The following is a 21,166-nucleotide window of genomic DNA, read 5'->3' on the forward strand; positions in this document are numbered from 1 at the left end:
AGAGTTGATTGGGTGGTGCTCAGTATTACTAGTAGTGTCTTATTGAGTCTGTTACTTTATCTCAGAAGCTCGGTTTCTTCTGCTATGTTTAGTTAGTGCTAGGCTACTTTCTCTGAGGCTTATTATAAAAAATAAATGAAATATTTAATCACAGATTTTGCTTTTCTTATAGCTTCAAGTTGCATGCCACCTCATAAAAAATACCTTTCATCGATTCTGTAGAAGTAATATTTACCTCTCGTGGGTTCTGTCTCATTGGGCAGTTTTGCATGTCATTTTATAGCATTCTGTGGCATAGAGAAAGGGGCACGATGCCAGAAAGAAGAAAAGAACAAGCAAGCTTTTAGATAACTTTCTCCAATCCTCAACTAATCTGTTCCAAACTAACCAAGTTTTGTTAGATGGTTTACTGAGTAAAGGCTTGTTACATGTTACATGGAATAAAGGATAGCAAGTCAAGCCTTAAAGCTTAAATAGAGGTAAAGAACTAGAAAACTACTTTGAGCAAATTCAAGGAAAAGGGGAAAGAGAGCCTACTGAACAAAAATGAATTGAATAAAATATTCAATTTATTGGAAAGCACGTTGAAAATAGAAAACTTTATGTGGTAAACTTCATGAGACAGGGAATACATGATTTAACAGTACAAAAGCTGAAGGTATAACACAGTGGTAGACTCTGCTTAGGATGTGAGATGCTCCATCTTTGGTCTCTAGGATCACAAAATAGACAACCACACACAAATGCAGTTATCCTATCAGTATCCAAGGGGAATTAAATCTTCCATTGCTTGAGATCTTTAAATAAAATGGGATACCGTTTAAACCTATTAACATCTTCCTATATACTTAGAAAAAATTTCATTTATTTGTGTGTGTGTGTGTATATGTGTATCATGAGGAGGCCAAAGGATATCTTGGACAAGTCAGTTCCCCCTTCCATGTGAGTTCCAGGAATTAGTTCTGGTTATCAGGCTTGGCAGCAAGTGCATTTGTCCACTGAGTTCTCTCTGCTTGATCCTCCTATGTACATCATTTAAATCATCTCTGTATTACTTAGATTGCCTAATACAAGTCAGTGTTCCAATATAATACTATTTAATTATTTGTATTAATAGTATTTAATACAATACTATTCTCTGTCGCTTGGAAAATGGTGGCAAATGAAAAATGTCTATATATTCAAAACAGGCAAAAATTATTCTCTCCTTATAGTATTTTTCATCTGAATTTATTAAACCATGAATTTGGAACCCATGGTATTATGTGTTTGAGTGTGTCCGGATACATTTTGAAAACTGTACTGTTATTTGCTGTGGTTGCTCAAGAGAAGTCTTTCTCGTATAACACATTGCAGAGTCAAAAGCTACTTACTGTTTTCTTATTCTTTTACAAATTTAAAAATAATTCTTATACATTGTAGAAAGTTCTAAAAGTGTTGAGTCAAAAAGCCTACGCATTGGTCACTAGCCTTTGTTATCTCTGTCACATATTGTATATTCTTATTTAATTTGGCATGATTCTATCTTAGGGTTAGACTTTTTAAGTATTTTCTAATTTAAATATTTTTATTAAGTTGGAAAAAATTATAAAAATTTTTGTATAGGCCTGGGGGTAAGGGAAAAATCTCATTTTAAAATGAGTATGAGTTTTAGAATTCTGCATTTGTATTTGCGTTGAATCTGATACAGTTCTTTCAAGCTAAAGGAAAACAGTGATTTCTACATAGATCTGAAGTGTCCATTCTAATGTTTACTATTTTTAAAATGCAATTTCCGTAAATTATAAATAAATTACATATTTGATATGATGAACTCATAGTTGTGAAAATTCCAAAGGCTATTACCAAAGTTCTGGCAAGTTAAATACCTACTAAAGGTATTTTCCATAGAGATAGCATCATCTAAGTATGCAATGGATAGATGAACAAGAGGACCGACCCTCCCTCAACTTCTGTCTTTTATATGAATACTGATTCTTCTTCCTCCCAAAGGCCATGTCTCTCAGTTGTATTGAGGATGCATGAATTTTGAAAAGGATACTGTCTTGGCTATTTTTTTCATTGCTGTGTACAAATGTCTAAAAGAAAGAATGTGAGGAAGGTTGTGCTTTTTGTTTTTCTTCTCAGTTTTACTTGGTGTAGTCCCATCATGGGCAGCTAGAGCCTAGTAACTGAACTTCAGTAAATAAGGTAGAAGAGCAATTGAAGATGATTTCCAGTTCTAACATCAGGCTACCACATATATGTGCTCTCATGTTCACTCACATGGACACCACACATATACCATTACCATGTTAAGCATTTAGTCTAGTAAATATACACAATACTGTACAGCCATCACCACCATTCATCCATAAAACTGAAATGTAGAACTATTAACCTGTAACTTCTTCAGTGCTCCCATCCCCACGCCCTGGCAACTCCTACTATGTCTCTACAATTTTTGCTACTGAAAGTACCATATAGTTAAAAATCACATAGTGCTTACCTTTCTGTGAATGGCTTATTTTACGTAGCATATTGTCTTCAAGTTGATCCATACTGTACCAGACATCAGAATTCTCTTCCTTTAAATAATTGTGTGTACCTTATTTTGTTTATTTATACATGGGACCATGAACACTTGCATTATTTCCTATGTATTGACTATATTGATATCAGTAATCATTTATCTACTTTAGCTGTTTTCTACCTCAAAATTACATAAGTTGATATCCAAGTGAAATAATACATCCAAATATTTTGTGCTGGCTATGTCTAGGGATTATCCCTGTTAACAAAATCTCTGTATTTCATCTTTTCAGAAATTATCACATGTTACACTGTTACCAGTGAGTTCTTAGATAGTTAACTACTGGATTCAGGTAATAGTGTAGTGAGTCTTATCTTATGGTGGAGAACCAAAAGAATACAGTCTAGCCTATGAAGGAATAGACTAAGAGACTAAAGATGATTCAGAGATTAGCTGAAAGGTGAGAGTTCATTTTTTTCTAATTTACTAATTTATTTGTAAATTCTTTGCTGCTGACTTTAGAAATGAAAGCACAAAACTCTTTATGCTCTTTTGATTAGATCAAAACTTTTCTACGTAAATTATCAGCTTAACCATAAATACTTAGCTGAAGCATGTGATTTCTGATTGTGGAACTGTAGTAACTAGAGTAGCCACTAACCACCCGTTTAACAAGTTATACAGTTTTTAAAAAGAAAAAAAGGCAAATCACGCTTTACATTTTCCCTAAGCGCACGTAGAAATGTTGGTAAGAACTTTTAACACCTTGGTCGTACAAAGATGTAGCATTTTTCTGGCAGGACATTGAGGAGTTAATAAAGTGATTTTATGAAGGAAGTTTAAGTTGCTAGCTTTTCTTACATAATTGAAGTTTTCTTTTGAAAATATATAATGAAGTTAAATACAGCATAAGGCTTGATACTTGGAATGCCATCATCATTTTTTTGGAAAGTAGGACTTTTTAATGCTATTTCAAATGTAAGTTGTAGATTACATTTGCCCATAGTTATTTATTGTAATTGCTTTTAAAGAAGAATTCTCCATTTATTTCAGCTAATAAAGGTAAACTTTGGAGCATTTATTCCAAAACCATCACGAATATGAGAGCATTTTTTTTCTTGCAAAAGTATTCGCATTGCTGGTTTTTACATGAGTGTGGAGTCAGTATCTTGGTAGGAATCCAGAAACAGCACAGCTGTTATTTTTTGTGGGAACTGTACAAATGAGGGTGGAGTTGCAAGTAAATGAAATTTTCCCAAGAGTGTTTTTCATTATCTGTCCCAGATCAAGTTAACTATACAGCAGAGTTGAAATTTTTGATGTTGTGTGGCTTTGTTACTTTCTCAGAGCTACAGCCTCTGACCATCCAGCGTAAAAAATGCCACCCTAAACTGTTATAGCTTCCCTTTCTCTTTGGTTTGTCAGGGAAACTGTTTTAGTTTATTTAGGTATTTGTTAGTTTTGCTTCTATGAGATTAGGTACTTTTTCTGTATTGATTTTCCACTTTCTCCATTATAATATTTAAAACTTGGAATGAAAAAATGGATTAATTTTCTCAAATATATATAGTACTGAAGAATTCTTGGGAATTGATAATTAATATTTCAGTTTGTTTTCAAGGAAACCAGGATTTTGTTAAGACAATATATTTATACTTACACATGTTCATTTCTTACATGTGTAATTCCTAGAAATGGTTAATTTGTGCTGTTCTGTTTTATTACAAGGTAACAGAAAATTGTGTCTATGGTTTTGAAACCAGAGTGGCATTTTGTTTGATCCTTAGTCCATATGTAAAATTCAGCTTTAGCTATTCTATTTTCAAATACATGGCGTCAAAAATCAGAGTTTAATTTCAGATGTATTTTCTGTTAGATCCTGAGTTCAGGGCCAGAAGTGAAACAGGGATCTCAGTTTTGTGCAAGTAGTTAAAGGTTTTTTGTGTGTGTGTGTCTTTTAAATGTTTGACATGATGGGGGAAAAGGGATAAGGTATAAGTTATGAAGTCTTAGGAACTAGTTCATGCAGTAGCTTATTACATTTGTCTAGTTATGAGTTTTACTGATGGTCAAAATACAAATTTTGAAGGTGAAATTTATTACTTTGTTTCTTTTTGTTTAAAATTTCATTTATTTTATTAGGAGAAAAACATATCCTTTGCAAACAGGGAGTCAGTGGGCCAAGTCTCTAGAGGTGGTTGTTTCTCGTACCTCCTAGTAACTGATAAAAGGTTATCACATGATAAAATGATAGTATTTTATTAAACTAGAAAGGTCAGAGAAAAGTCCTTTCTGCTCTGAAGACTGATAGCCAACTATTTATTTCTCTGCGAGAGCAGAAATTACAGGCTAAGGTGAACATTATTCTGTGTAAAGCCATCTGGTGATGAATCAGCCAGCTGCTTCCCAGCTGATAGTTAAAGATGGACTTAACATGTGGCTTAGCTCAAGTAATTGCATGCATTAATTATATACTAGGTATGCAATGTAAAGAAGCCAGAGTTTTTGGCATGGATTGCACAATGCACTATTTCCTAGTTCTGGGCCAATGCTGTTGTCCATCTCGAAACTTCATTATAATAATTTGCATCATTCAGACCCCTTGACATCAGTTCTCAATTTGAATTACATGTAACTACAAGCAGCATTTAAAAAATTTATTTTTTTAATAACAACATAGTAATGGGTTTCCCTCTGGCATTTTCATACATACTTTAACCCCGTTGATCTTCTTCCTTTACATCGCTCCCTCACTCCTTACTCTTTCTCTATTTTCTAGACTTCATTCCACTTTGTTTGTTTGAGACAGGGTTTCTCTGTGTAGTTTTGAAGACTGTCCTGGAACTCACTCTGTAGACCAGGCTGGCCTTGAACTCACAGAAATCCACCTGACTCTGCCCCTTGAGTGCTGGAATTAAAGGCGTGCACAACTACCGCCTGGCTCACTTTGTCATTGTCTAAAACCTTTGATGTGTGTTATTTTGGTTGGTTGTTCTTGAATCAGAGTTTAATTATGTAGAACAGACTAGCCTGAACTCAGATCTGCCTACCTCTGCCTCTACTTCTGGAGTACTGGTTTTAAAGGAGTGGTGAATAAAAAAATAAAAACTAAACTTTGCTGTCAGAGCTTCTTCAGCTGCATGATAGGTTGCACTATCGATTTCATTTAATAATTACAACAGCCAACATTTTTAACATAAAGCATTGGAATGTACAGTGCAGTGAAGCTATGTGCTCTGCTTGACAACTGCACAGATATTTTGATTGGTCTCTTTTTAGACTTCAGAGTTTAAATATTAAAATGCTAGTCCATTGTATCCTAAGATGAACTGATTCCACAGGAAAGCCCAGTTTTAAAACTGAATATAGTTCTAGGAAGGTGAAAGCTTAACTGTGGTGCTAGGTGGTGTTTACATTTGCTTAGCTCCCAAAAGTTTGAATGTTATACCTCTGTCATCTAGTTGTGTTGGTGGGAAGCTGCTTATTTGTTTCCTGGCCGCCCGGGCTCCCAAAATGATCACACAAAAATCTGTATTAATTGCAGTACTGTTAGGCCAATAGCTTAAGTGTATTCCCAGCTAGCTCCTACACCCCAAACTAACTCATCTCCATTAATCTGTGCATCACCACGAGGTCATGGCCTACGGGCAAAGTTTCAGTTGGCTCCAGCACAGGCATCTGTCCCTGATGGCTACATGGCTATTCACAGACTCTGCCTTCTTTTTCCCAGCATTTAGTTTAGTTTTCCCGCCTAGCTCTCTTTTACTAAGCCACTGACTGAAACAGATTTATTCATTAACCAATAAAAGCAACACATAGACAGAAGGACTTCCCACACCAGTTGCTGAAAAGCCAAGTCCTGTGTGGAAGAAGATAAACTGTAAGAGATTGTTAAAGAGGAACATAACTAGACAGTAAGGACCAGATTTACAAGTTTGGTGACCCTAAAGAGTTCCAGGTTACCTGCTCGTCAAGACTTCTGGTGATCATCACTGCTTCTTCATTTATTAAAAATTGCTTCTGCTCTTAGGGAGAGGGAGGGAGAGAGATGAAAGAGAGGGAGAGGGAGATGGTGGGAAGAAGGGAGGAAGAGTGTCAACTATGGTGGGTGAAAGGCTGTTCTAGACTAGGAGCTAGAGATGAAGAAACTGTTTTGGCCTCCTGCTGGCACAGGTGAGATCTTGTGTTCTCGGACCAGTTTAGAATAAGGACAGCTTCCTGTTTCCATCTAACTGTGCAGCATTCTCTACAAGGCTGAGTTCCCTGAAGCAAGATTCTTTTGTTTGTTTGCCCTAGCAACCCTGGATTTGGTAGGCTTCTCAATAGGTGTGTATATATACTTAAGTATACCATATGTTTTAATACATAGATACTTGGTATAGCATTTACATGAGTTGAACTTGTCTGTTTCCTCAACATTGATTTTTTTCCCTAGTATTTTGGAATTTATATTAGCTATGTAATTTAATAGCTATAGTATGTATCTATAGTAATCTTATGCAATGGTATATCGAAGCTTCTTGCTTCCATTGAACCATAAATTAGTTGATCATTGATCGACCAGCCTCTTCTCATCCCCCCTCTCCTGGCTATTCCCAGATTCTGGTATCCACCATTATATCTTCTACTTCTGTGAGAGCAATGTTTTCAGATTGTACATACGAGTGAGATTTTATACTACTTTCTTTTTATGTGCCTAGCCTATTTGACTTAAACCAAGAGCCTCTATGTCCATCAGTGCTGGGTCGAATGGCAGGATTTTTTTGCTTTATTATGGTTGAGTATATGGACATTTGGGTTGTTTTGTTTCTTGGCTGTTGGAGTTAGTGCTGCAGTACACATGGGAATAGAAATGCTTCTCCCTTCTGTCTCACTTCCTTTGTATATAAATGGGCCTGTATATAGGGCTGCAGCATCATACAGTGGCTCTATTTTTAGACTTTTAAGAACCTCCATAATGCTTTCCATAATAGCTGTGCTAATTTGTATTCCCAACTACAGTTACTACCAGCACTTACTATCTTTGGGGTACCTACTTTGTGGATTAAGGTGATAAGTAGTTCATTTTGGTCTTGACTTTCATTTCCCTGGTGTTTACTGTTGGCCACTTACATGTCTTCTTTTGAGAAGTGTCTCTTTGGGTCTATTTCCCATTTTGAAATTGCTTAGGAGCCCACATGAATGACCTACCTGTAATTCCAACACTTATGAGGTATAGGCCTGGGGTTCCTGGTGCAGTCTGGTTATATCAACTAGCTGGATCAGTTCTAGGTTCAAGGAGAGAACCCACCTCAATAAATGATGATCAAGGAAGGTATCCAACAGCAATCTCTGGTCTCTACATTGTTCTCTTGCCACATAACCTGTAAACACAAATATATCACATATACATAGACACATGAAAAAAGAAAAAAAATGAGTACCTGGGAGAATGATTGTAAATCTCTCTTAGAGATATTTAAAGAAAAGCAGGTAATCTAGCTTTATGTTATATTGCATTCCCCAGAAGAGAAGATACTTAGTAGGCTCCAGGTCATTTTGCCTTAGCCCATAAAAGAATATACTAAATATTACGTTTTGGTTTTATTTTAAAAAATGTGTATTCTCTAACTTACAGTTTCATGAAAAACCAAATAAGATTTGTAAAAAGCAATTTTAACTGCATTGTTTTATGTAATCATAATAAGTGCATAAAAGCAATTATATATCGAATAATTATAATTACAGTTATAATATTACGTGTCATGCTAGAGACATGTTTAAAGACTATCTTACAGCAAATGAGAATTAAAAACTGTTTTTTAACATATGAATAGTGCTTGTTTAAACTATTTTTCTACATAAAGAAGTTGCTCTTTTTGTTCATGTTTGGTCCCTGTGGTTTAGATTGCTTTTTTTTTAAATATTTATTTATTATGTATACAGTATTCTGTCTGCATGCATGCCTGACGGCCAGAAGAGGGCACCAAACCTCTTTACAGATGGTTGTGAGCCACCATGTGGTTGCTGGGAATTGAACTCAGGACCTTTGGAAGAGCAGGCAGTGCTCTTAACCTCAGAGCCATCTGTCCAACCCCTAGATTGCTTTTTAAGCTGAATTGATTTCTTTTTTTTTTTTAAATATGTCATACTGTAGTTTTCATTTTTAAAAGTATGTAACTATTGACCTACCTACTATTCAGTGTTTTAAAATGGCTTCTTCCTTGTAAATGGAGTATGTAAATTATGTAATATATTTGCATAAGAGATTTCCTTTAGTTGAGTTCTAGTTCTCTATTGACGTGGTCATGGAGACTATTCTGAAATAGTGAAAGAAATGCTGAACACCAATTTGACAGAAAGTACGCATTGAATAGCTGGATAACTAGAAAACTTAATTAAAACATTTAATTCAACCAAACTAATTAAATAAGCTGAGAAAGTATTAAGATTCTATTGTTTTAACTTTATACAAAATTGTTTGCTTGTTTTAGTAAGAGTTGTGTGCATCGTGTATTGTTCATGACTGTAGTGGTTAGTTTTCTGTCAACTTTATACAAACTAAGGTTACCTAGAGGAGAGAACCTCAGTTGAGAAAATGTCTTCATAGAACTGGCCTGTAGGCAACCTGTGGAGCATTTTCATGACTGCTAACTGATGGGAGAGGGCCTATCCCACTGTGCACCGTGCTGCCCCTGGGAAAGTGGTCCTGGATTGTGTAAGAAAACAGGCTGAACAAGCCAGTCTGACATGTTCCTCCATGGCCTCTGCTTCAGTTTCTGCCTCCAGTTTCTTTCTCTGACATCCTGTCTTGGCTTCCTCTGATGATGCCTGTAAACCAAATAAACACTTTTGTGTCCAAATTGCTTGTCATTGTGATATTTATCACATAACATAAAAGGAACTAAGATAGTGACTTTAACATACAATTCCCCAGTACATTGGACAGTGTTTGCTTGAATGTATGCTTCCATTTTATTGGAGAATTTTTTCTTCCATTATAGTTTATTTTCTATTCAAGTGTAGCATAGTGTACATCTTAGTAAAGAATGAAAATATTCTTTGGATTCCTAAGATAAAACTTGAGTAGTTAGAACTAGACTCTTGAGTTTAGGAGAGGAAGCTAAGGAGCTTAGAACTTAGTACCTTCCCTAAGGCCTTGCGGAGGAGAAGCAGCAGAACTTCTGGTATTCAGACTCACCCATCGATTTGTTTGACTCCAGCGGTTGGGTTTCTTACAACTCCACATCCCATAAGACAATAATTGTCTGAATCTCAGTCTACAGGTCCTTCGGGGTTCCTGAAGGAAATAATTTCAGTGGTCCATGGGATCAGATGTTTAATGATATCAAAGAACTTTCTCCCTCTCTTGTTGCATTTGTTAGTACACATGACACAGAAACAACTGTGGTAAACTTCAGCTCGGCAACTCAGACTAGGGCATAGGACCAGACTGTACCAGTGGTAGCTATAGTCATCACTCTTGTACGACTGCAATTAGAAAGTCTTAAAAAGCCACCCGCTTCGCCTAAGATTGTCTCACAGAAATAGTAACGGTTGGGTACTATCTTAAATCTTGGGTTCATATTTTTGTAGTGTGTTCTCAGAACTAGACGAAAGTACTTATAGGGTAGTTATACTCAGTGCCAGACTATTGTGGTTGTCTCCTAGAAAGTAAGTTGTGTCCCTGTGTGAGTTGTAAGCTGAACTAGACCCATGCTTTCATAAAATATCACTTTATGTCAGTGATTGGCAGATTACTAAAGTAGAGCTAAGCATTTGTCAAAATGAACCTTAAAAAGTGACAGGATTTTCTTTTCAGTAATAAAATTTTAGGTATCAAGGACATCATTTGAGATAATGAATTCTTCTTGTGAGCTTAGTAGCAAACTAATATTAAAAATCTTTCTGTGGAGATGAGTGGTAATGTTTAATGAATGTGTTTTAAAGTAGTGAAAATGAAAGAATCGTGTATTTGAATTTTACACAATTCTGAAACCCATTGTTCTTTCAAAAGAACAATGTATGATGTTACAAAAGCCCACCCGAGGGAAGATGAACATGTGCATAGTCTATGCAGGGTTTCCATAGTGCATAGAATCAAGAAATTTTGGCTTTGTATAGTTCTTGTTAGTGTCTTTAAAACACCCTACAGATATTTCAAAGATTTAAGATAAAATCCTTCTTCATCGCTCTAAAACAGCTTTCCTTTCCATACTTATAGTCCAGAATTATGGGGGACAGTGAGTTCAAGAAGTAGGGGTTTTCTGTTATCCGTCGTGTAAAAGATAGCCCATATTGTAAGTAGTGCTGTTTTTCTCAGTGGGGAGGGGGCTAGAAATGAAGTTTTCTACAAATACTAGCAATTTTAAGTGAGATTTCTTTGTTGTTATTCTTTTAAATGAAACAAATACTAGTTTTTCAAGTTTATCATAACCCATGTAAAGCAGTACTCTTAGGGGTCCTTTTTTGTAAGTACTAGAGAGTCCTAAGTACCAAAATTTTAAGAATTGCCACTCTAGGAAAAACGCATTGGAAAGATAGAGTGGTATCAGCAGGAGGAGTGGTCCTGACTCAGGATGGCCTGGTCTGCCTAGGGGCTTCTTCTGCACTTGACAGACAGGCGGGGTCTCTGGATTCCAGAGTTATTCCAGTTATATATCAGATTTACTTTCTCAGTTTCATTCTTTCTCGAACTTTTCCCATAAGACATGCATTTGTACTGCATAGCTGTTTTTTATATTACTATACTATTAGCTGTATTTGCTTCAAAATTGCAGATTGAGTCTAGAAGCCTTTTAGTAATATAATAAAAAATTTATTAATTGACCATCTACTTATTAACCTTAATTCTTTCATTTTTAACTGGACTCTTAGTGGAGTTTCTGGATTACAACACTGATGAGAATGTGGTTTATATTGGGTGTAAATGTTGATAAAGGCAATTCTATTTTAGGCCTACTCACAGTGCTGGTGACTAGATACTGAAGAGTTTCTGATGTGCTTTTCTTCATCTGCAGGATGATGTAGCTTTGCTAAGGATTCAGAAGCTAAGCAGAAATGAGCTTGACATCTTGGTTTTTGGTGAGCAGTGGAGGCACTCGCCACAGGCTGCCCCGAGAAATGATTTTTGTTGGAAGAGATGACTGTGAGCTCATGCTGCAGGTAACGTGACAGCCTTTTCTGTATGCAAGCACTAACGAGCTTAGCTAGGCCTCGAGAGCTGTCCTCCCCTTTACAGAGCCATAGGATTCGGTCAGCTAGCAGATACACTTTTTAAAATTAAGACTTAAATCTTCTGGCTCACCTAACTCTTATATCAGTTTATTAATTTTATTTATAATTGTTTATTAAATAATTCATACTATTTGTAAATAAGTTGTGTTTTGAGGATTATATTTTGACAGAGGAAATCTTAAAATAGAGAAATGTTTGACGCACACACACACATGTACACTTACCTATCTTTATAGAAAAACTCTTTTCTAAAAACTGCAGTTTTAGAAATCACACTTTAAGTGATAATCAATTTGGTCAGAAAATACTACATTTTGTCCCTTATTATCATCTTAGTCTTTGGGTTTCTTATGCGGTTTATATTATAATAGTATTAAAGGAAGAAATCTTGCAAGGTAGCAATTTTCTGACAATAGGTAAAATAGAAAATAATTCATTGAATTTCTGTGTAATAATTCTACAATTTTTAAAATACGTAATTTGATATATCCAACAAAGTTCAATTAATTTACATTCAGAATTAAAATATGAATTTATTGGAAAGAGTATTCCAATATGTATTCCAGTATTCAGAAGTAAAATATGAATTTATTGGAAGTTTAGCTACTTGTGTCTTTAGGAAATGATGCCAAATTGATGTTTTAAATTTATCATAACACAGTTTAGATTTCATTTAATCTACTTTTTTATCTATCCCTATATTTATCAGCTGTCCTAATAATATTGTCTAAATAGATAAAAAAATCTTTTTTGTTACTTATTTTAGTATTTTCTTGTAATTATTAGCTTAAAGTTTTTCCTTTTAGTCCCGTAGTGTGGATAAGCAGCATGCAGTAATCAATTATGATACGTCTACGGATGAACATTTGGTGAAAGACTTAGGCAGCTTAAATGGGGTAAGATAACGATGTGGTTTTTTGATCGAATACTTATTTAATGTTAAAGTTATACTCCTTATTTGTATAGTCCCCTTTTCTTTAGTTTATCTTTCCCTTTCAAATAATTAAAGGTGCATAGTGCATTGAAGCCATACTTAGAAGAGCTAAAGAATAAAGAAGAATTAAGAAAAGCATTTAATGATGTGATGTGTGATAAAGATTCCTTTAGGGAGATAAGATGGAGTTTGAGCTCACTGTGTGACTGCAGTTCATGTGCAGGGAAACAGAAGGCCCTGGTGGTCAGAATGTGTAAAACACTACTCTGGGCACAAGAGATACATTCTCACTTTAGGAAATAAGAATGGAAATGTAGATTTGGTGCTAGGTACTGGAAGACCTCCTCTATTCTATGGCTGGAGTAAACATAAGGGATTTAAACATGTGCTTTAACACACACACAATACATTATTGAAACACTAGGATTTGCTCTTGCTGCTCTTTGTCTTTTTAGATATATTTGTGTAACTGGTAGGGTTTTTTTCTTATTTCTATATGATCTTTCTACATTTTACAGAATATTTAAAAGTCACAGGATATGAAAGAAGATTGATGTATTGATTTATTTCAACATTTAAATTTTGATGTATTGAATTACTTCAACATTTTAATTTCCTTATGACTCTTCTAACAAGCAAATATGTTATCTTTGATATTATATCCTGTTGAAATTTGACAAACTGTTTTTTGGGTGATTCAAATTGCTGCTGTGAAAAATACACATTGACTACATGGAAAGCAAATGCATAATTTTTTTTTACTTTTTAATTTTGATTATTTGAACTTTTTTGGTTAGCTATTCTGTTGATTCTAGTACATGTAATTAAGTCTGCATTCTTCAACTTTGAACTGAAATTCCTCCCATGTGGCATGAGCCATTATATAGACTGTCACCTTGCCCTTTGACATTCCTCCAGAACCAGAGCCATAGTCTTCCTGCTCTTCTGTTCCCCCAGGAGAAGTCTGAACAGGTTAGACTTTCTTTGGCCAAGTTATCTTTCCATTCTCCTTGCCATTCTGTACTTTTTAAAAGAGTAAAACTAAAATTCTACTTTTTTTTTTTTTTCAAGACAGGGTTTCTCTGTAGCTTTGGAGCCTGTCCTGGAACTAGCTCTTGTAGACCAGGCTGGCCTCGAACTCACAGAGATCTGCCTGCTTCTCCCTCCCGAGTGCTGGGATTAAAGGTGTGCGCCACCACCACCCAGCAAGAGTAAAACTCAAATTCTACTTAAAGGGACAAAGAGAAGGCCCTTGCATTTAGGAACATAAACTAGTTTATGTTAACATGCTGAAAGAAGTAAAATTAAAAAATAAAAACAGACAAACTAGGCACACGTGCTGTAAAGGATATATATTAATAGTGTGGATTACGATTTCTGTTGACTCCTTCCACCAGAGCACTTGCCTCTGTACCTTAACATGCCTAGCACATCCCAGTCCTGGCTTTTGTTGCTATGCCACTACACAGCAGCCTAGGTTCCAGCCTATACCTGTTGTCTCCCTTTTTTCAGACTGGAGTTCCGTGAGGACATGATTGCAATACCCAGCACATTCATAAAAAGTTGAGTGTGATTACCTGCATGTTTGTAATTCTAGCACTGAGGAGCGGAGGCAGGTGATTGGCAGCACTTGCTGGCCAGCACACCTAGACTAACAAGCAGTCCTGGGTCCCAGGGAGACTGACTCAAAAATAAGTTAGATGGATTGTGAAGAACACTATCTGAAGTTGACCACTGTCCTCCACAGACAGGAGCACTGATGAGTGCATGCACGTGTGTGCACACAGTGTAAATAAAACATTAAAATAAAATTTAAAAATATAAAATTATTTTATTTAGGTTCTTGTTGGGAAATACTGCATGGTCCTTCTTACTAAATGGCTAACAGTATGAAAATGTTTTCTTTTTGTTCTTATAAGTACCCTTTTCTCTTATTGATTCTGGATGAAAGAAAAGTGAGCTAGAATTATCTTCATTCCCTGAAGATACACAATGTGATTGTTTTGTCTATGCTGTGGTTATGTCATCATTGTCATAATCTACAGTGCTCTTGTCTATTCATTGTATAATTGAGTTGTAAAAGAAACTGAAGGATGGCAGAATGTTGATTTATGTCTCTATTGCCTTATTCTATTGTCTGGGCTTTTCACTGTAGCTATTAGCAGCCATTGAATACTAGAGATGTAACTAGGTTAAATTCCAAAGACTTATACATTTATGTAAAATACCTAACTAATTTTACTTCTTGAACTAGTATGTTTTTAATGCACTAGATTACACCTCAAATGCATTATCAAAACTAATTTTAGTTCTTGTTATAAGCCTGCAAGAAAATACAAGTGGTGTATACTGTTTGGGAATTCTGATATATTTCTCTTGTATAGTGCCTTTCTAAGTAATTCTGCTGTCTTGTTACTTTCATAATATTCAGCATTGTTAGAAATAATTGAGTAAAAATAAAATACCCTGGTAAAGAGAAAGTAGAATTTCAACAATGTAGTAAAAATCCATTTACTAAGATATCATTGTGTATCTTAGATTCATAGATCCAAAGGATCCATATGGTAGCTTGTAAAGCAACCACAAGATGGCTCAGCAGTTAAAGATACTTACAGCTCAGCCTGATGAACTGAATTGAATTCCTGAAACCCACATGGGGCAAAAAGAGCTAATTCCAGCAAGATGTCCTGACCTCCACATTCACAGTGTTACACACATGTGTACATATACATATAACACATTCACAGTATTACACACATGTGTACATATACATAAAACACAAATAAATAAATGTAATGTTTTAAAAGGAATGATTCTGAGAATGATGTGATAAAATGTTAATCCCTACAAATAAAATTACTAAAAATCCTGAAGCTGTTTAGAATTAAGTATTTTACTTTGTACAGGTTTCCAGCTTCAGGTTAAGCACTTTCCTAACTTCCTTTTTAGAAAAATTTCAAGTGCCAAAATTCAGCCTGGCCTCACTGTGCTTTGTGATACCAGTAATATTGACAACAGGTTTAGTATGAAGTAATTATGCTGCAGGCTACTTCACACGTGTTAGGATACACTTAACGGTAAATACTTTTTGAGTAACAGGTTGATATATTTGACTGGAATATGAGAATTAATACTTCATATGCAATGAAACCTTTTTGTTTCTTCCTTGTAGACTTTTGTGAATGATGTAAGGATACCAGAACAGACGTACATCACTTTGAAACTTGAAGATAAGCTGAGATTTGGATATGATATCCTCATATAAGTTTTTGCATTTATTAAATGAATTAAAAATATGTACTATGCTACAAATTAACATCTTGTGATATAAGGATTCACAATATTGGAGTTTATGCTTATTAGAAGCTTTCTGCTTAATTTTCCGTTACTGGTTCCTAGGAATGGTTCTGGAAAGCTTGCTAAGACGCAGCTGCTTCCCATCTCTCTGCCATTCTGCTGTGCATATAATTTGGGTGCTTAAGAGTGGAGCTGGTGGGGAGGACAGTGAAAGTCTTAAGTACCATCTGCCTAGGTTCTTGCCAGGGGGATTATGAGGGCCCAAGCCAGTCTCTTAGGAGGATATAAAACATTAATATGCCTTCCCTTCCATGCTATCCTGCTGGTTTAATTCAAACTTTAACATATCCTGTGTGGTCTCATAAACCTCAGAAACTTGTGATCATTCAAATGACCACAAATGTGGTGGTGAAGAGGCCTAATAAATTCCTTCCTTCATATCTGGTAGGTGCTTCCTATTGTACAAGTACAGTTTTGGTGGTCTGGGGATATACTAAATGATTTTTTAAACAGTGTTGTTTTAGTCTGAAGAAATCATGCAATATATTTTGAACATACTTTCCCTCCCCCAGCTCCTTTTGTAACCACCATCCTCTCCCTTCCCTCCCAACTTTGAGTATTCTTTTTTTAGTTACTCGCCCCCACCTCCTCAGTTTGTGTGGCCTAGCTAGCTAACATTGGGGGTGGGCCTGACCAGAAGAGTAGTTAGCCTACTCGGGTTTGCATCAATAAAGAAAACTGACTCTAGTCCAGTGATTAATCTCAAACTCATAAGCCTTTTGCCTTCATTCCCTGAGTGCTAAGATTATAAGCATATGTCACCATACCTCATTGCATTTTACTTTTTTTCTTAAGATTTTTAATTGCCATACAAAGTACTGGGTTTCAAATACAGTTTGCTTTTGTTATCCTCTTTACAATCTTACATGCCCTTTGACTTCCTTCCTGCTCTCATGTCGTGTGTGTTCTATTACTGTCTTCTTCATTACCTTTTCTACTCTTTTGATCTTCTTTTCAGTTTCTCAACCTATACTCTTATCACACACACATCTATACATATATATGCACATTAAGATCCAAAGTCTACATCCAAAATAGAAAATGTAGTATTTGTCTTTCTGAATTTTAATTGCCTTCCTGAGTTACAGATCCACCCACTTCCATGCATACTTTATAATTTCTCTTTGTTTATAGCAGAGTAAAATTCCGTTATGTTTATGTACTACATTTTCATTAAACATTGAACTGTGGATAGACATCTGTGCTGGCTCTGTTTCCTTGTATTGTGAATAAAGAATAACAAATACAGATGTTCAGGTACCTCTTTGGTGGGATGTGGAACACTTTGGTATATTTCCAGTTGTGGTAGATAGCTGAATCATATGATAACTGTCTTTTTGTTTTTTGAGACACCTTGATACAGATGCCTATAATTTTTATATCTGCTTACACTCCCATCAACAATGAATAAATGTTTCTCCTACCCCCATATTTTCAACCAGCATTTGTTGTCTTTTATTTTCCTAATAATAGCCAGCCATTCCGATGTGGTAAGATAGAATCAAAGTACTTTGGATTTTCATTTTTCTAATGAATGTTCAACATCCTTTGTGCATATACATATATATGTGTGTGTGTGTGTGTGTGTGTGTGTGTGTGTGTATGTACATATACATATATATATATGTTGTCAAAACTGTCTTTTTAATTATTTTAATGATTTGCAGTTTTTCTTTTAGTGGCCTATTTTTGAAGTTCATTATGTGTTCTACATATTAACTCCATTGTACGTATAGCTAACACATTTTCTCCCATTCTGTGGCTATTTGTTCACTTTGCTGGTAGTTTGCTTGGCTGTGCAGAAGTTTCATAGTTCCATGCAATCCCACAAAGGCTATTTGCTGTGCTATCAGATCCTGTTCAGAAAGTTTTTGGCCGTGGCTACGTCTTGAAATGTTTTTCTCTAGCAGTATCAGAATTCGGGTTCGAAATTAAAGCCTTTCATCCACTTTGAGTTGATTTTTGTGCCAGATTTGGATCAAATTTCATACTTCTGAAAGTAGATACCGAGCTTTGCCTGCAGCACTGATTTTTAATAGACTGTCTTTGTTGCAGCATGTGTTCGGACAACCCTGTCATATTAGCTGTTCGTCGCTGTGGGGGTCTCTTCTGGATCCTCTGTTGTGTTCTGTTGATCAGTATGTCTGTCTCTTCTTGTGCCAGAACCGTGCTGTCTTTGTCACTTGCTCTGCAGTGTACTTTGGAGATCATATACTGTGATATTTCCAGCAGTGTTCTCGTTACTTAGAATTGCTTTGGCTATTCTTGGCTGTTTGTGTTTCTATATTTTTTCTAGATTATTTTTTATAGTTGCATAAAGAAAGACATTGGTATTTTGATTAAGATTGCATTGAATCTGTAAATTACTTGTGTAATATCCATATTCAAGACATAATTCTGCCAGTTAGGAGCATTTCTATGGTCAGCTATTTTTCCAGTATCTGAAGTTTTCATTGAAAAGGTCTACTTCCTTAGGTGTATCCCTAGGTACTTTATTTGGCAGATGGATGGAATGTTTTTTTTCATAATTTTTTCTCGGCAAATTTGTATTGTTGTCTTTATGTTGATTTTTATGCCCTACAATATTTCTGAAAGTGTTTATGAACTGATAGAATCTGTAGAGCCTTTTAGATACAGAATCATCAAATGTGCAAATATGAATAACCTGACTCTTCCTTTTGTAGTTTATATCTTTCTCTTAATTCCTGAGGCAAAAAAGTGCTAGACCAGTGATTCTCAACCTTCCTAATGCTGTGATCCTTGCGGTGACCCCCAACCATAAAATTATTTTGTTGCTATTTCATACTGTAATTTTGTTAGTTATGAATTATATATCTGCTATTCAGGATATCTAATAGGCAACCCCTGTGGGAGTTGTGACCCACAGGTTGAGAACTGCTTGCTAGATGATTTTTCACTAAATATTTCGTTACATGTATGTTTTTATGTGTATCAGCAAATTTGTACATGACAAGAAAGGAAATAATTTTAATATTTCAAAGTAGTAGGAAGCCACTTTAGTGACAAGAAAGCTCCAGACATAATTCTATAAGTAGATTCTTTGGAGGTAGGGGCTTCTGTTCGTTGAATTATTTATTGAATAAGGAAAAAGTCAGTGGATTGAACAGAGTATTCTTCAAGGTTGTTACAGCTCTAAGAAGCACAGTTAATAAGTTTACTGCTCCCATTACATTTGGACATTCTCTCTCTCCTCCCTTCCTCCCTCCCTCCCTGTCTCTTTCACACACACACACACACACACACACACACGCACCACAGTGATTACAGTTTTTCTACCCTTAAAGTAAGTGATTAATGAATGCTTTGAATTAGTATATTATTATAAAATTTTAAGGTTAACTAATGGTAGGAAATATGACCTCTAGTGAATTGATCTTTAATAAGAAACCTCATTGTTTTGGTATAATAACAAAACTATTCATTATATTTAGCACTTGCTCTTATGTGTATAGAATCATTGTTTTATAATGTAATATGACCTTACTGCAGTACATGGAGGGAAGGGGGGTATTATGGTTGCATGTGAACCCTAATTATAGCATTCATTTTCTTTGTACTTAGAAAATGAACCTCATTTTTATTAAAGTTTATAAAATTTGAGTAATCAACTCCTTCAGAATTTTTAAGGTTGTTAATATTTATAAATGACAAATTATATATTTTAAGTATTTTTTCTTATTAAAGGGAGTATTATAGACACATCTTACATTCCAGGTATTCTGTGAGCTGCCAGAATTTGAGGACAGCCTGGAGAACTTGTCTACAAAAGAAAAATAATTTTTTTTAATCTGAGGATGTGGTTCAGTGGTAGAGTAATAGTCTATCATATGCAAGTTCTTGGATTTAATTCCCAGGACCTGTATAAATAGAAAATAAATAAACACAATGATTCTATATTTATTCTTGAAGTAGGACAATTTCCAGATTATACTTGATGACCATTTTCAAGTACAGGAACCAATATTTTGGAGTTATATTCTTCCTTAGCTCTATTTACATACAAATCTCTTCACTGTAGTTCGAGGAGAGATGAGAGTCCCTGAAGAAGCTCTTAAGGTAAGCGTTTATCCTGTTGTTAGCCTATTGCTCACTACAGTAGACATCTTTCATGAAAACTTCCCTTTGGTTTAAATGTTTTGTAGCATGAGAAGTTTACTATTCAGCTTCAGTTGTCCCAGAAATCTTCAGAATCAGAATTATCCAAATCGGCAAGTGCTAAAGGCACAGACTCAAAAGTGGATGCTGCTGCCGAGGTGCAGCATAGAACCACAGAAACCCTGAAATCCGAGGAGAAATCTGTGGGTAAGTGCCCTGTAGGATCTGAAGAGTGATGTGTAATAGCTGTATCTATTCAGGGGGAGAGAAGGAGGGAAGGAAGTGGGAGGGGAAGAAGAGAAGAAGCAGACACTTAAATATTCCGGGATTAATAATAATAGCCTCTGTTGTCCTCAAGAACATATGTTTTACTTTTGGACGCTTTTGTTTTCTCTCAGCCATCAGAGTTAGGGCCACTAGCTTATCCCCAGACCTTTTGAAACATACCCGCTCAGGGTCTGAAGTGGGGGTTGGTGTCTACCCCAATCCAGAACTAACTTCTCAGTGACCTCAAACAACACATGGTAGTTTGTCAAATATAATGTATATTACAGTAACAGCCCATGATCATTGTCGATATAATATACATTACAATAAGCTAACTCTTTTGGAAATTCCTAATTTATACTTGATTTTTAAGAAATTATATTCTTTGTTCCCAAACACATGTGCCTGTATAAAAATAATGTGTACTAGTGATTGATCCCGGAGTACATTTTAATATATCCAGTTTTCCCTAGGAAACATTGACAACTATGTGCAGGTACACTCAATATGTTAAATATTTAAAGTGAATTCAGTATTTGCAGAAAATGATTTATTGTTTCATATTGTTTATATTTCTCTGAATTACAATTGAAGTAAAAGGAAAAAATTTAATAATACTATATCATCCTTATATAATGCTTACAGTTTTAATAGCTACAAAGATGCTTTATGTAGATAAACCCTTCACATAAGAAATGTATTAAATTGATAAACTTAATACATTTATACATTACATTAATGTACATTAATTAGTACATTAATAA

General features: G+C 35.3%; 1 protein-coding gene across 13 annotated transcripts in view; it reads left to right on the forward strand.

The window, feature by feature from the left end:
- The window catches only part of Cep170 (centrosomal protein 170), an 89,875-nt gene that overhangs the window by 8,397 nt on the left and 60,312 nt on the right, over window positions 1-21,166 (forward strand). For all 13 annotated transcript variants that reach the window (XM_048436428.3, XM_048436429.3, XM_085687651.2 and 10 more), the window contains exons 2-6: window positions 11,512-11,656; window positions 12,535-12,624; window positions 15,835-15,913; window positions 20,038-20,096; window positions 20,183-20,342. In XM_048436428.3, the coding sequence (XP_048292385.2) occupies window positions 11,552-11,656; window positions 12,535-12,624; window positions 15,835-15,913; window positions 20,038-20,096; window positions 20,183-20,342 (493 nt within the window). In that variant the 5' untranslated portion in view covers window positions 11,512-11,551. The remainder of the gene's footprint in view (window positions 1-11,511; window positions 11,657-12,534; window positions 12,625-15,834; window positions 15,914-20,037; window positions 20,097-20,182; window positions 20,343-21,166) is intronic.

This window comes from Myodes glareolus, chromosome 5 (assembly GCF_982192425.1).
Source record: "Myodes glareolus chromosome 5, mMyoGla1.1, whole genome shotgun sequence".
NCBI lineage: Eukaryota > Metazoa > Chordata > Mammalia > Rodentia > Cricetidae > Myodes > Myodes glareolus.